This window comes from Aulonocara sp. 'chitande type north' Nkhata Bay, linkage group LG15 (assembly GCF_057382095.1).
Source record: "Aulonocara sp. 'chitande type north' Nkhata Bay isolate Kocher_YH1m ecotype deep benthic linkage group LG15, A_spYH_male_GT1.1, whole genome shotgun sequence".
Taxonomy (NCBI): Eukaryota; Metazoa; Chordata; class Actinopteri; order Cichliformes; family Cichlidae; genus Aulonocara; species Aulonocara sp. 'chitande type north' Nkhata Bay.
The window spans coordinates 42,031,341-42,045,460 of NC_141358.1; the positions used below are offsets into that span (position 1 = coordinate 42,031,341).

Here is a 14,120-nt window from a genome sequence, read left to right on the forward strand (position 1 = left end):
ACCAATTTTGTGTTCTCCATTCTTTAAGCACCGTTTGAGCACCATTTAAGCACCGGCACCGTTTCAAAAGTACCGATTTGGCACCGGTATTGGATAAAACCTAAACGATACCCATCCCTAGTCACAAGTGAATCCCATGGGCGTAACAAACCTGCCGCAGTTGGCTAAAGTATCACACCCATGCTGTTTTTGGTAACCATGGATACAACAGGTGCTTGTGGTTGGAAGCCAATCGTGGAGAGGATGTTCGGGGTCAAACTGAAGAGCGATGCTAATCTAGTCTGATAAAGTAGGATGTTGTTTTATTTTTGCTTGTAAAGCACGGTGGAGCTTTACAGGGTGCTGGTGAGAGCTTTTACACTTGCAGTGTTTCTCTAATAGTTACAGCATTCTTGCTAGCACAGTGTCATTTCTGCTAGTGTGCACTCGCCTGTTCGTGCTGCTGATGCAGGACTTCTGCGATGCTACTCTCCAACGCTCTGAGCTGCTGGTAGATGTGATGCAAGAACTCATCCAGGTCTGTTTTATCAAGCTGGCATCCTTGGACCAAAACCTGCAGGGAACAAAAGATTAAAGACCGTCAGAGAACTGCACAAACATCTACAGCAGCCTAACATCTCCCACAGAAACTAACCCAACGTGTGCTTTGGTGGCTGAAATGTAGTCAAACATAGTAAAGACAGAGATTAAAGTAAGCGTGAAGCACTCCACACCAATGTGGGCTGGGCAATAAACACGTGCTGGAGAGAGAAACTCTGCTTTTCTTGGCGTTAAGTTACTCTCGAAGACATTTGTTTCATTCATTTTTATGACTAAAGTAAATTACAGTCATTACCTGATGTGAAGGGAGGCCAATGATGGAGGAATATGCAAGGATGGTGATGAAGATCTTAGGCTTGAAAAATCGATCTGTTCCAGGGACTCTGAATGGTTGAACCAGACCAGCCAGACACCTGGACAAGGCGTGGAAGACCTCATCAAAGATCATCTCGCCTGTGCTGTCATCCTGCAGGACACAAAACCAACGTGTAACACAGAGACACCAAATGATCTGGCATATTGTACACCAGAGGCAGGGCTCAGTGTGAGCCGTTTCCCTCAGTCTATGACATTCATACCTGCCCAGTTTAGGCAGAGGTTTTATATTGAACTGAACACATGTTCTTTACATGCATCAATGAAGCCACTGTGAGAGCCCAGGTCTACGTCAAAAAAACGTTAAACTTGAATTAAAGTCTGTTACTAGTGGAGCTGACTCAACCAGTGGTGCTCTGTGCACAGAAGCTCTGCTGTGCAGACTGAAGAGTCGGTCTGATGGATTTTCACCACACTGAGAATAACAGTTTTAACATTAACATCAGGCTGATGTGGAAGTTCAGGATGAGGCTTTGCAGGAAGGCCTTATCTTAACTGTTTTTTAAAGGCAACATGTGAGTGACATCACTGTGATGACTTCACTGTGATGACTTCACTGTGATGACATCACTGTGATGACATCACTGTGATGTCACTCACATGTTAGATGACATTGTGCTGTGAAGACTGGAACATCTGTGTTGGCACTACTTTAGCAAACTGCTGACGTAACAAACAGCACTGATGTAACTGTGAAACAAAGAAACATGGCACTCATACAACTTCAGTCACAAGCCACGCCCACACTAAAGCAAACCCTCCTTTATTCAGCTTTCTGACTCTAGAAGATCCATCCATCTACTTACTTACTCACTTGCTTATCCAGCTGAGAGTAGTGGATGTTGGAGGCTATCCTAGCTGTCATGACCCTGCACAGGTTGCCAGTCTGTCACAGGACTAACATATAGAGACAGACCACCAGTCACACTTACATTCAACCCATTTAATTTAACCCTACGCATGTCTTTGGACTGTTGGATGAAGCCACAATCCCCAAAGAGAACACACACGGCCCCTAAAGCTTCTTCTAGCTGCTCTTAATCAGCAGGGTTCACCACAGCAGACAGGTCTGCAACTTTGATTTGACAAACTGTTATGTTGGACGTCAACATGGGAATAGGGACCTTTAACATTAGGTGAATTTATAAACTACATAAATTTATGAAAAATCTCTTACTGAGGTTGTAATTTAAAGGAATTAATACTTTTTGCAACCCGAGGTTCCAATTTGAAGTCGTGCAGGTTTAAGGCACTTAAAAATAAGTTCTTATTTTACACCATATAAGGATATCTCTTATCTGTAGGTAACTGCTTAACAGTTTTCCAGATATGGGCTTCATGCTAACAAAGAAGCAAATAAGTCCATCCGCTGTCCATATGTTACCAGACATGCTGAGAGAAGCGGACCTGAAACCTCTGAACTGCATGAGCTCCTTCTCTTATGCAACGATATGGTTCAACAGTGCAGCGTGTGCATTTACAGAATACTCTGTGCTGTCTCATATAAAAAGGGTCAAATGTGAAGACTGAGGAACACATTCAGCAGCACAACAACAGTCTCAGTTCTGTGCTTTCAGACTTTAATTCTATCCTTGTGATTGCACTTGGTAAGAGTTCATTGGATCACCATGCAGTGCTGCTTCACATGCATGGATGGCCATGCATCCAGTTTTCTGTGAGAGGTTTCAGTACGGAGTAGCAACATCCCACTGAGCAACAGCTCGAGCACGATTCACATTCAACCAACTAAAAGTGAACAATCTAAATCTTAATGAGGTGCTTCGTCTGCGAGTCAGAGCAGCAAATGATTGTGAGCTCAGAAGGCAGAGCGGGTCATCTGCAGTATCCTTGAGCAACATACTGAACCCCAGGTTGTCCCCAATGTTAAATAAAGAGGCAGCTGGAGTAAGAAAAAGCACTTTAAGTGATCAAATATTTACCATTTGCAAAATTCATTCACAAAATTTAAATTTTTTTGCTCTTCTAACAGCGTCTGAATAAATTAAAAGCCTTCTTGACTACAAATGGAAACACACTGAGACACTCAGGAGCCAGAAAGAGACGTGATGTACTTGATATAAGACAAGCAGACAAATGGATTGTCCACTATGAATAATTTACACAGCAAATAATCATAACAAACTTAAATATTACATCTATTCTTGCACTAAGCACTTTTTAATATTGTTTGAACTCATTCAGGAGACAGTGCATTTAAGACTTACCACAATCCCTGTGGAGGGACTCAGGTCCAGCTCGATGATGAAGCGGTACCTCCGGGCCAGGAAGGTGGCCCGGGTGGAAGGCATCAGTATGCATGGGTGTGAAGTTGGGGAGATATCTGGCTGCCATCCTTTAGGTAAGATGCTAAGCAGGTCCAGTTCATTTTCAGAGTGCAGCTACAACAGGAAGTGGGAGGAAATATGATTTGCAGTAGCTTTTAGAGACCAATCAGAACAGCAGTTACAATGTTAAAATAGCTCTCCATTTTTCCTTTAATTTGTCACAGTGCAGCCACCATCTAATCATCGGTGGCATATACAAGGATAATAATAGAAGGGTGCCAATCTTGATCTTGGTGCTGCTGGGCCATCATGAGGACAGGAGAGGAAACTCACCACTTCAGGCTTTGAAGCCGGACAGATGATTTGGTTAAGTTTACTAAGAAACCACGCCAGTCGCACATTCCTAGAGATCCGGTAGTCCTCTTTCATGAGCAGGTAGATGTGGTCAGCCTCCTCCACCTTAACAACAACATGCACAATCATAAATGTGGGATGTTCACACATCTGCATGAGCGAGAGAGGGTTTGAGGATGCCCAACCCCACTGGATGGCAGCATTATTCAGGAATAATAAAGACCATATTTTCTAATATAAGCATGTCCATGTAGAACAGATCTATGTGATCTATTCTATTTAAACTAGCAAGAGTGGCTATAAAGGTAATATGAAAGTATTTACCAATATCACAGTTCAGGAGAGCAGTAGGGTCACAACTTTCACTCCATGTTTCAGAGGTCCCAGCGCAGAAACTCCAGAGCAACAGATTTCAAATCGAAACTAAAAACTCACCTTTTCAGTTTTAGCTTTAAATGTTAACAGGTGTGATTCTGTGAACAGCACCGACTCTCATTTTTAATTATTAATAACTATATTTTAATTTTGCATTTAATTTGATATGTCATTTTTCCTATTTGCTTTGCTGGCTGTTGTGCATCATTTTCATCAGTTTTGTTGTGCTTCAATGTACCGTAAAATCTTTAGTATTATCATTTAAATAATCCAAATAAAAGCTTCACCAAGTTTGAAATCATTACCTTTGTTTAAAACACCATCTGGCTGATACCACGTTTTGTGCTGATGTTCTTTTGTTCTGCTTCAGCTTTTTATTACACCACAATTCAACATTTTGCCAATGCTAAACTGATGTAACAGCTAAACATAGGCCAGAGTAAGTGTGAGCTTTTTTGCTGACTGGCAGTCAGCAGGGTCCATAATAACAATGTTAGCCTACATATTTGTGCATCATTACACATAGTTATAGATTACAACACTCAGCAGTATATTGATCAACATTAGCTGTAGCTTCCACATTACTTATATACAAATAAAATAAGAAGTAATTATAATTCAACAGCATCGTCTTCAGTCACACCAGTCCTCTGCATATCCTCCTTCACTACGTCAATGAATCATCTCTGGTTTTCCTCCTGCCTGGCAGCTGCATCTTCAACATCCTTCCACATGCACTCTCCCTCCTCTGCACCATCTCAGCTCTGCCTCATTAACTTTACTCCAAACCACTCATGAGCTGTCCCTGTGTCCATTCTGTGTCCATTCTGGTCGCTCCCAACAAAAATCTTCAGTAGCATCTTCAGCTCTGCCACCTCCAGGTCGGCCTCACGTCTTTCTGTCAGTGCATAATAGCAGGTCTAACTAACATCTTAGGAATCTTCCCTTTATCTCTTGCTGCTATCCATCTGTCAAAAATCACCCGTGACACTCGTCCCCACCCGCTGCACTCTGCCTGCAGGCTCTTCTCCACCTTTCCTCCTGCAGAGTCCAACAGTACAAATGTACAGCTTGCCTTTAAATAACATATAATAGTCAATCTTTTAGCTAGCTGGTAATTTGAGATACTGGACTTTCATGTTAAAATTTCACTTCATAAAACTGCATTTGTATTTATTGTAAATACATAATGTGGGCTAAATGTTTTTAGCTGTTTCCTAACGAACACACGCGGAGCGTTAACCCTTTTGCCTATTTTAATGCTGAAGGAAAGTTTTATTTGGCTCTGTAATCTGCAGGCACGTATCGCCGAGTTGCTAACAGGCCAGAAACTCAGCAAAATTAACTTAAACCTTCTGACTAATGTGACTCGTGTTTACTTCCAGTTTGTCAGTTGCTGCTAGCTTCCTGTAGTCGTGTAGCTGTGCAGCTATCACAAGTTTCTCCTCGTCTGCAGACGTCACGTAACAGCTCTGCCTCTCTGTTGTGGATTATTTAAATTCATGCTTCACTTTAAAAGGGACTTTAACGACTTCTGGGTGTTAAGAGCACGAAGTTAAAATGTGGCATGTTTTACTAACCAGTGCTACCCTGACTGTTACCTCATTGTCCGGTCTCTCTGCCATGCCGTGTTTAGCATAAGAGCTGCAGGGTGTCGGCGAGGCTCGGCCGACGGATATCCACTCTGTGTTGTGCAAAGTGGTCTGTATTAGTACTTGTTTATCATCTGTCTTCTCTTCTGATCAGGTGCTTGTAGAGCGGTACCAGCGTCGACATGTTCTTCTTCGTCTTCTTGTTTTCGCGCAGTTGACGTCCAAACTCTGCGGTCTTACCGCCACCTGCTGGGCTGTAGCGGGACCTACAGGTGACCGGGTCGAAACGATAGTGTCGATGCTGGTGTTGGTATCGGATCAATACTAGAAAGAGTGATAAGATTTATACATATAAATATTTACATGTGTTAAATGAATTATTTTTTAGAAATTAAAAAAATAAACATCAAACATGCACTGTGACATATGATGTTTTTTTGACTCTCAGGTCTATGCTGTTTGTAGCCTGTAGCACCTTTATAAGACTTCTGTCTTATAAAGGTGCTACAGGCTACAAACACAAAGTCCTTTAAAGACAGGCACATTTACATTGCAGGTCTTCATAGAAGTTTGAAAATACATAAAAAGCTCACAAACTGTTCTCCACAACACGAGCTGCCTTTATAAGTTCAAAGTACCACTATCTGTACTGGTATCAGCAATACTGGCCCTGCTTGGTATCAGAGTGATACCAAATAAAATCTGCAGTATGGCACAGCACTAATGGGGCATTTTACAAACTTTATAAACGAGGACTATCTCCAGCAATAACATCATTCTTAGATTTTCTCTGACACAGAATTGATTTTCATGATTTTAATAAAGAAATTATAGCGGAACTGTTACTGCTGCCATATTTTGCCTGTGGCATGCTCTTTATGAATAATTGGAGGTGGATAAGATGGCTGTGAAAGCTGAATAAAAAGCAGTTGATACTTATATGCAAAAAAGTTTTTGAAGGAGTTTTTGAAATGTGAATAGAGAAGCAGACTGTTAGTGCTCGTTAGGTCTGTTGTATATCATGTCTGTTGAAAACAAATGATGGATTGAAGACAATATTTTCTGCTTCTCGCACTCTTTGAGTTGTTTTTTCCACTCTAGCTGTGAACATTGAACATTATCCCAGATCCCACAGGGCAAGTGGCAGAATACACCCTGTACAGGTTGCCAGTCTGCCACAGGGCTAAACCACAGAGTCACTGTGATGCACTCAGGTGAGGTCCTGCTGTGAAGACTCAGAGTTTTGATGCTACTTCAGTGACACAAACACTGACATAATAAGTTCATGTAATTGTGACACCAAGAACCACTGCACACCCATACAACAGCAACTACGGTCCCAAGGCAGACCTACCCTACACCATACCCTGCTTTATTAAACATTTTGATTTTAAATTGGGCTATCTTTCTGTCCATCCACTTTCTTCCACTTGTCCAGTTCAGGGTAGCTGGTGGGCTGAAGGGTAACAAGATATCATAGAGTGAGAGAGAAGGTAAACCCTGGAAAGGCTGCCAACTGTCATGGGTCTTAAACATAGAGATATACTACCATTCAAGACTATAGAGTCAATCACGCATATCTGTGGGAGGACCTAGGAAAATATGTGGAAAACACGCAAACTCCATGTGTTGTGCTACAAACAATATTTCTATAGCGAAAGGTGAGGACCTGGTCAAATGCGAAGGTTAGGGGATTTTTTTAGACATATAGTGGGAATTCTGATTTGCAGCAGTCAAATCACTGAAATATATGTTAACCCAAAAAGTTGAATTATATTCTGAAGGAATTTGGTGTCGAGGATGTTAAATAATAAGGAGAAAGTATGTTTCCACCTCCTAAACCCCTAAAGTGAAAGAAGATTCAAAAGAAGCAGCGAAATGAGATTTACACAACTCAACATCGTGGTTTAATTTGGATGTGAATACGTGAGTCCTCTGTGAGAATGACAACCACAACTGTTGTTTTTACACGTTTTCTGAAGGATGGCTGAAGCTGGCCAAGGCAGCTGCCACCTTTGACGGTAAAAATATTCAACACTGCGGAATTATGCTGACCTTTGCACCCACTTCTGTCTTTGTTATTCGCCCGTTGTCTTTACACAGCGCTGTGAATACATTTAAATACATAAATAAATATTTTGCAGTTCTGCCTGTCAAATGAAATTCAGGGCAAAGCTTCCCCATGTTAAAGATTTGAGTCGCGGGATGACTACGTCATTCAACACGCGACGGCGAGCAGGCTTCTCCATGCTGTTTATCTAGAGTCCAGCGTGTGTGTTTTTGACTCGATCTTGCTGCGATTCTCGTCTTTAGTCATGGAGAAAAAAGGCCCAAATCCTGTTGGGAAAAAACCGAAACCCCAAAAGATGAAAGCGAGCGTCGACCCCGTCAGAAACTTCGAGAAATGGAAGAAAAAGTACAACCGGACCAAAGCACGAGTGAAGCAAGAGAGGGCGCAGAAGAAGAAGCCCGAGTGGCAGGTAGAACGAGAGTACATCGATAAGCTGGTGAGCAGGTATGGAGAAATCAACCTCAAGGAGGTTGTCAAGTTCTCCGACTTCCCCATTTCTAAGAAGACCTTGCTGGGCCTGCAGGAGGCTCAGTATCGGCAGCCTACGGAGATCCAGCGGCAGACCATCGGCTTCGCTCTGCAGGGGAAAGATGTTCTCGGTGCGGCTAAAACTGGCTCCGGTAAGACTTTAGCCTTTCTCATACCGGTCCTGGAGTGTCTCTACCGCCAGCAATGGAGCTCCATGGACGGCCTCGGTGCTCTCATCATCTCTCCCACCCGAGAGCTCGCCTACCAGACCTTTGAAGTCCTGCGCAAGGTGGGCAGGAACCACGAGTTTTCTGCAGGGCTCATCATCGGCGGAAAAGACCTGAAAAGCGAGTGTGAGAGGATTCACCGTACCAACATTGTCATCTGCACCCCGGGCCGACTCCTCCAGCACATGGATGAAACGGCCACCTTCCACGCGTCCGACCTCCACATGCTGGTCCTGGATGAGGCAGACCGCATTCTGGACATGGGCTTTGCAGATACGCTCAATGCCATCGTGGAGAATCTCCCCAAGTCCCGGCAGACTCTGCTGTTTTCTGCCACGCAAACCAAATCAGTCAAAGACCTGGGCCGGCTCAGTCTCAAAGATCCGGAGTATGTGTGGGTGCACGAAAAAGCCAAGTTCAGCACGCCAGCCACGCTGGAGCAGAACTACATCGTGTGTGAGCTCCACCAGAAGGTCAACATGCTCTACTCATTCATTAGGAGCCACCTAAAGAAGAAGATCATAGTCTTCTTCGCCTGCTGCAAGGAGGTGCAGTACCTGTTCCGAGCTTTCTGCCGTCTCCGGCCAGGCATGCCCATCCTGGCTCTGCATGGAAAACAGCAGCAAATGAAGAGGGTGGAGGTGTACAACGACTTCCTCAAGAAGCAAAACGCTGTGCTTTTTGCCACCGACATAGCTGCCAGAGGCCTGGACTTCCCTGCCGTCCACTGGGTGCTGCAGTTTGACTGTCCAGAGGACGCCGACACATACATCCACAGGGTGGGCCGGACGGCCAGGTACAAGGAGGGTGGAGAGGCCCTGCTGCTGCTGCTGCCCTCGGAGGAGAAAGGCATGGTGAAGCAGCTGGAGGAGAAGAAAGTTCCCATCAACAAGATACAAGTGAGACATCATCTACCCATTACACACACACACACACACACACTGTTCAGTAGGTTTATGTAAAACAGTAAAATAACTGTTTGATGTTTTTACTCCATTTAGAAGGAGATATTTCAAACCCTCGGTACAGTACTTTGCATTACTCCCCAGGAATTAAGATAAGATAAGATAGAACTTTATTAATCCCTCGGGTGGGTTCCTCTGGGAAATTCGACTTCCAAAAAAAAGCACAGCAACGACCGAAGTTACAGTTACAGAATTGTTATATATATATATATATATATATATATACACACACACACACACACACACACACACACACACACATATATATAAATACAGAGACAAATATAAATAAAATATACAAAGGGGATAAATAGGAATAAAAATAAAAATACAAGTGAATTGCACATTTCAAGTATTGAGTCTATTGCACTGTTGACTATTTACAAAAAGTATTGCACAAGGTATTGTACAGTGAGGTGAAGAGGCACTACAGCTTAGTAGTGTAGGCACTACACGTTAGTATAACACTGTTAATATCTGCACAAACTGCCGTCCTAACGAGGTGTGCACACGTCAAATAACTTTTTAAGTATCACTACAAATCTGACAGAAAAGTTGGGGAAAAGACTCACAGTGGTGACAGCAACTCAAATTTAGGAACAAGTACAGGCAGATATAATATGATTATGCTAAACCCAATACTGCTGATACAGCTTAATGTGGTACTTATATTTCAAATATTGCAAAATAAAAAACCTTTATGTCCGCACATCTCGTCACCCAGAGCTGTACTAGTCTTAGAAACCTCCTCAGAATATATTTATTATAGTTCATTTATTTAATATACATTTATATGCGGTTTCAAACAGGCAGATTTAAGTGTAGTCACAAAACATTACATAAGATCTGATTAACTTCATTGTTTGGCTACTTCCAGGTGAACCCAGACAAACTGCAGAACGTGCAGCAGAAGCTGGAGGCCTTCCTCGCTCAGGAGAAGGAGCAGAAGGAGCGAGCCCAGAGGTGTTTTGTTTCCTACCTGCGCTCGGTGTACCTCATGAAGAACAAAGAGGTGTTTGATGCCTTTAAGATCAAGCTTCACGAGTACGCTTTGTCCCTCGGCCTCGCTGTGGCCCCAAGGGTTCGGTTCCTAAGTAAAGCTCAAGCACAGAAAGTAGAGAAAGAAGTGCAGGAGGAGGAGTCTGAGGAAGAAGAAGAGCTGAGGAGATTTAAGGCCCAGCTGAAAGGAGAGGTTTCTCGTGAGGAGCGGCAAAACTCGGAGTCAGACGAGTCCAGTGAGGATGAGGACGGTGGTGATGAAGGAGGTTTGGATACGTCCAAGACATTAACCCCGAGTGCAGGTGACGCTGATGACGATGATGATGATGATCTACGAGACTTGGACCTGCTGACAGTCAAACGAAAGGATGTCTTTAATCTGACGGAGGATCAGCAGAGTCCAGAGGATCCTGAAAATGACCCAGAAAAGAAAACTGAGAAAGAGACAAAGTACAAAGAAGCTAAAAAGATCCTCAAGAGAAAGTTTCAGGTAAACACCAAAGTGACTTTCAATGAAGAAGGTGAGGCTGTGCAGCTTTGGCCACCAGTCCAGCAAGCAGTGACTGCTGAGGATGAGGGGGAGCAAGAAGAGGAGGACGTTTCGGGAATCAATGTGGAAAAGGCTCGGGAGAGGCTGAAGCGGGAAGATCAAGAGTTTGATAAGCAGGAGTACAGCCGCAAGGTGAAAGCCAAACACCGAGAGAAGCGGCTGAAGGAGAGGGCTGCCAGGAAGGAGGCAAGCAAGCGGGACCAGGACGAGGAGGACGAGGTCGTGGCCTACCTGGCCAATGACAGCGAAGACGAGTTTGACCCCAGTGCCCTGCCAGATCCCGACAAAGTGCACTCGTCGTCTTCTTCGTCGTCAGAGGATGAGGAGGACGAGATGGAAATGGGGTCGTCTAAACGGCAGCACAGCAGTGAAGAGGAAGAGGAGGAGGACAGCGAAGAGGAGGATGAGAAGCATACAGCAGGAAAGAGGAGGAAAGTGAGCGATGAAGATGATGAGCACACAGCTCTGGACACTGGTCTCTCTTTGGCAGAGGATGAGGAGTTAGTCTTACAGTTGCTGGGTGGGCGAAGGTAGATGACCCAAAGAGAACAGAACGGTTCCGTCAGTTCTAATGAGGAGTACTCAAGCTGACCAGTGTTTTACTCTGCAGTGCAAACGTGCAGGTGACTGTTCAGTCCAGAGGCTTCCAATCAGAAACTGCCATCAAACGTTATCAGGACTGATCCCATTGGGTGTGAAAGAAACACTGCTAAATGTTGCCCCGTCCTGATTGGCTTACACAAGAACAGAGTCATAGCAAAGAGACGAGCCAAACATGCTCCTAGAGTGAAGCACCAGTCAGTCATGTTAGAGCACATTAGCAAAAAATAAAAGCTCACTTTGAGGCAGAAGTTGTGACCCAGCTGTTCAAAACAGAAGAAAGATGGCGGTGTGCCATTAATGTGTAACTTTCTCTGTAAAACAGTCAATTCCAGTTTGTAATGCAGACTTTCAGACTTTAAACACGAGCTCGGGGTTGGTCAGTCTCAACAAAGCTTGAGACAGCAACATTACTGAAGGTCCTGCAGAGGGACAATGAGTGCATCTTTATTTTACATGTATTATGTTTAAACTGTTGTGGATTTGAAATCAGTTCTACTTTTCCCCAAGTGGCTAAAATGGCCATTAGGCTGCTGAGGTTAAGACTAGGTCATTGTGTTATTGCACTCATAGTGGGATAAAACCGTTTCTGGAAGGTAGTCTGTGACTTTTCAACTGAAAACCAAACAGGAAGTTGTTTTCTGATGCCCACATTAGTATCTGAGGGGTGATCGTTTTCAATCACTGTCCACTGTTAAATGTGAACAGGTTAGCTCCACGATGCCAGAGCTGCTGATGAGGACAAGCGGTGCCTGGTTGGCATCCATGGGGAGCTGTGTTTCTCCAAAAGGACTAAACAGCTTAGTTAATGCACCGATGTTCCCTGTGGCTCCCTGGCTCACCCCTGGAATCGTGGCCTCTTCTTCTTCTTCTTCTTGATCCATGAATATAATTTCATGTCTGAGAGTCACAACTTTGACTTGTCTGATTATTGAGTTATGCTATTAAAATATTTGTAATCATTGAAGTTTTCTTGTCATTGGTTTGAACTTTAAGGACTTTAGGGGTAAATTTCCAGGAATTTCAAGTGAATTCTAGTGACCTGGATGGATCAGCCTGCTCTAAAGTCAGCTGAAGTGCTTCTCTCGGTGTGTGCCTGTTTTTCACAAACATGTACTTCTGTGAAAAATTAAGAATGTCAGGATTACAGTCAGATTGATTTACATTGAGATTTCCCACTTATTTTGCTCCACAGATGCGACGCTACACCCTGCATGTCCAACATGTGTCCAGCAGGTGGAGCTAAAGTGACCCAGTAGCTGCTCATCTCAGTGATCGGCAGCTCCTTGGTTATGCACGTGTTTGGGCTGTTATGTGTTGAGAATGAGGCCGGGTGATGCAGAGCAAGAACAAAAGAGACTTAATTGGAAAAGTGCAAATGTAGATTTAAAACAAATTAGCTTTGTTCCACTACATTTCCCCGTACAAAGCAATTCATGCAATAGACTCAAAAATCCTTTCAGATTCTTATTCAAATATGAAGCAATCGTCTTTTATTTTATTCTATCAACATGCAATAATTTGGTTTGACTGCTCTAAAATAACATCTGAATTTCTACATGTTTAAACACTTGACAATGTATTTAACTCATATGTACCTATTATGGAGAATCATACATGTCATATTTAATCGTAATTATTGAGTCTTTAATGTTGCAGCTGGGGGTGATTTTAATTATATTTATGATGCTTAACCTATATTTTAACAGTTTGAGTGATTAATGTTGTACGCTAAATGAAACAGCACAAACTATTGTTTAAGGAGCCTTTACTGAGTTTACAGAGTAATATTTAGCTGACAGTTTATGCTGAAGGTGAAGAAACAGAGGAGGACGGGCCAGCCTGTGTTGGAAATAAAACCTTAGAACTGTTAACAACTTATATTTATTTATCTTATAAACCTAAATGTTTTTAGTTTACTGTGAGTGGATGTTAATTTAGACATTAGCAATATTCACCTAGTTGTCTTCTCCTTACCATGTGTGAAAGTAAAAGGAGCTCCTGGAGCAAACCGAAGGGAAAGGTTAGGGAAGTATAATCAAGGTCTTGTTACCCCCAGTCTCGGGCCTTTCCAAACACACACCTGAGGACAAAAGGAAGCCAGCTGCTTTCAGAAGGGTTGGTATGTGTAAAAGTTTCTGAACAAATTTGTGGATTAATTTTATTTCTTTGTTAACCTGAAACTATCACCTTTGAAAATGACAATCCATGTTCTCACCCAATGACATCAGAATAGAATAGAATAGAATAGCCTTTATTGTCATTGTACAGAGTACAATGAAATTGGAGTGCCACTCCCTTGGTGCAAGTTTCAATAATAAATATAAATGTCCGTCCATCCATCCATCCATCCATCCATCCATCCGCTTCCGCTTATCCTTTTTCAGGGTCGCGGGGGGCGCTGGAGCCTATCCCAGCTGTCATAGGGCGAGAGGCGGGTACACCCTGGACAGGTCGTCAGTCTGTCGCAGGGCCAACACACAGGGACAGACAACCATTCACACTCACATTCACTCCTAGTGGCAACTTGGATTATCCAATTAACCTATCCCCACAAGCTGCATGTCTTTGGACGGTGGGAGGAAGCCGGAGTACCCGGAGGGAACCCACGCAAACACGGGGAGAACATGCAAACTCCACACAGAAAGACCCCGGCCTGATGGTGGAATTGAACTCAGGACCTTCTTGCTGTGCGGCAACAGTGCTAACCACCGTGCTG

The 14,120-nt window shown here is 43.4% G+C and overlaps 2 protein-coding genes across 11 annotated transcripts in view; one reads left to right on the forward strand and one right to left on the reverse strand.

The window, feature by feature from the left end:
* Nucleotides 1-5,722, reverse strand: part of szt2 (SZT2 subunit of KICSTOR complex) — a 106,654-nt gene extending 100,932 nt beyond the window's left edge. For all 10 annotated transcript variants that reach the window (XM_086263529.1, XM_086263525.1, XM_086263522.1 and 7 more), the window contains exons 1-5: nt 5,531-5,722; nt 3,534-3,659; nt 3,141-3,314; nt 836-1,006; nt 431-553 (exon numbers count right to left, since the gene is read on the reverse strand). In XM_086263529.1, the coding sequence (XP_086119655.1) occupies nt 431-553; nt 836-1,006; nt 3,141-3,314; nt 3,534-3,659; nt 5,531-5,554 (618 nt within the window). In that variant the 5' untranslated portion in view covers nt 5,555-5,722. The remainder of the gene's footprint in view (nt 1-430; nt 554-835; nt 1,007-3,140; nt 3,315-3,533; nt 3,660-5,530) is intronic.
* A 2,027-nt stretch (nt 5,723-7,749) lies between these two features.
* ddx10 (DEAD (Asp-Glu-Ala-Asp) box polypeptide 10) lies at nt 7,750-12,452 on the forward strand. Its single transcript, XM_086263534.1, has 2 exons — nt 7,750-9,186; nt 10,130-12,452. Exons 1-2 carry the CDS (start codon nt 7,837-7,839, stop codon nt 11,333-11,335), a joined length of 2,556 nt encoding a protein of 851 aa, XP_086119660.1. The 5' UTR covers nt 7,750-7,836; the 3' UTR covers nt 11,336-12,452.
* Nucleotides 12,453-14,120: the final 1,668 nt, after the last annotated feature.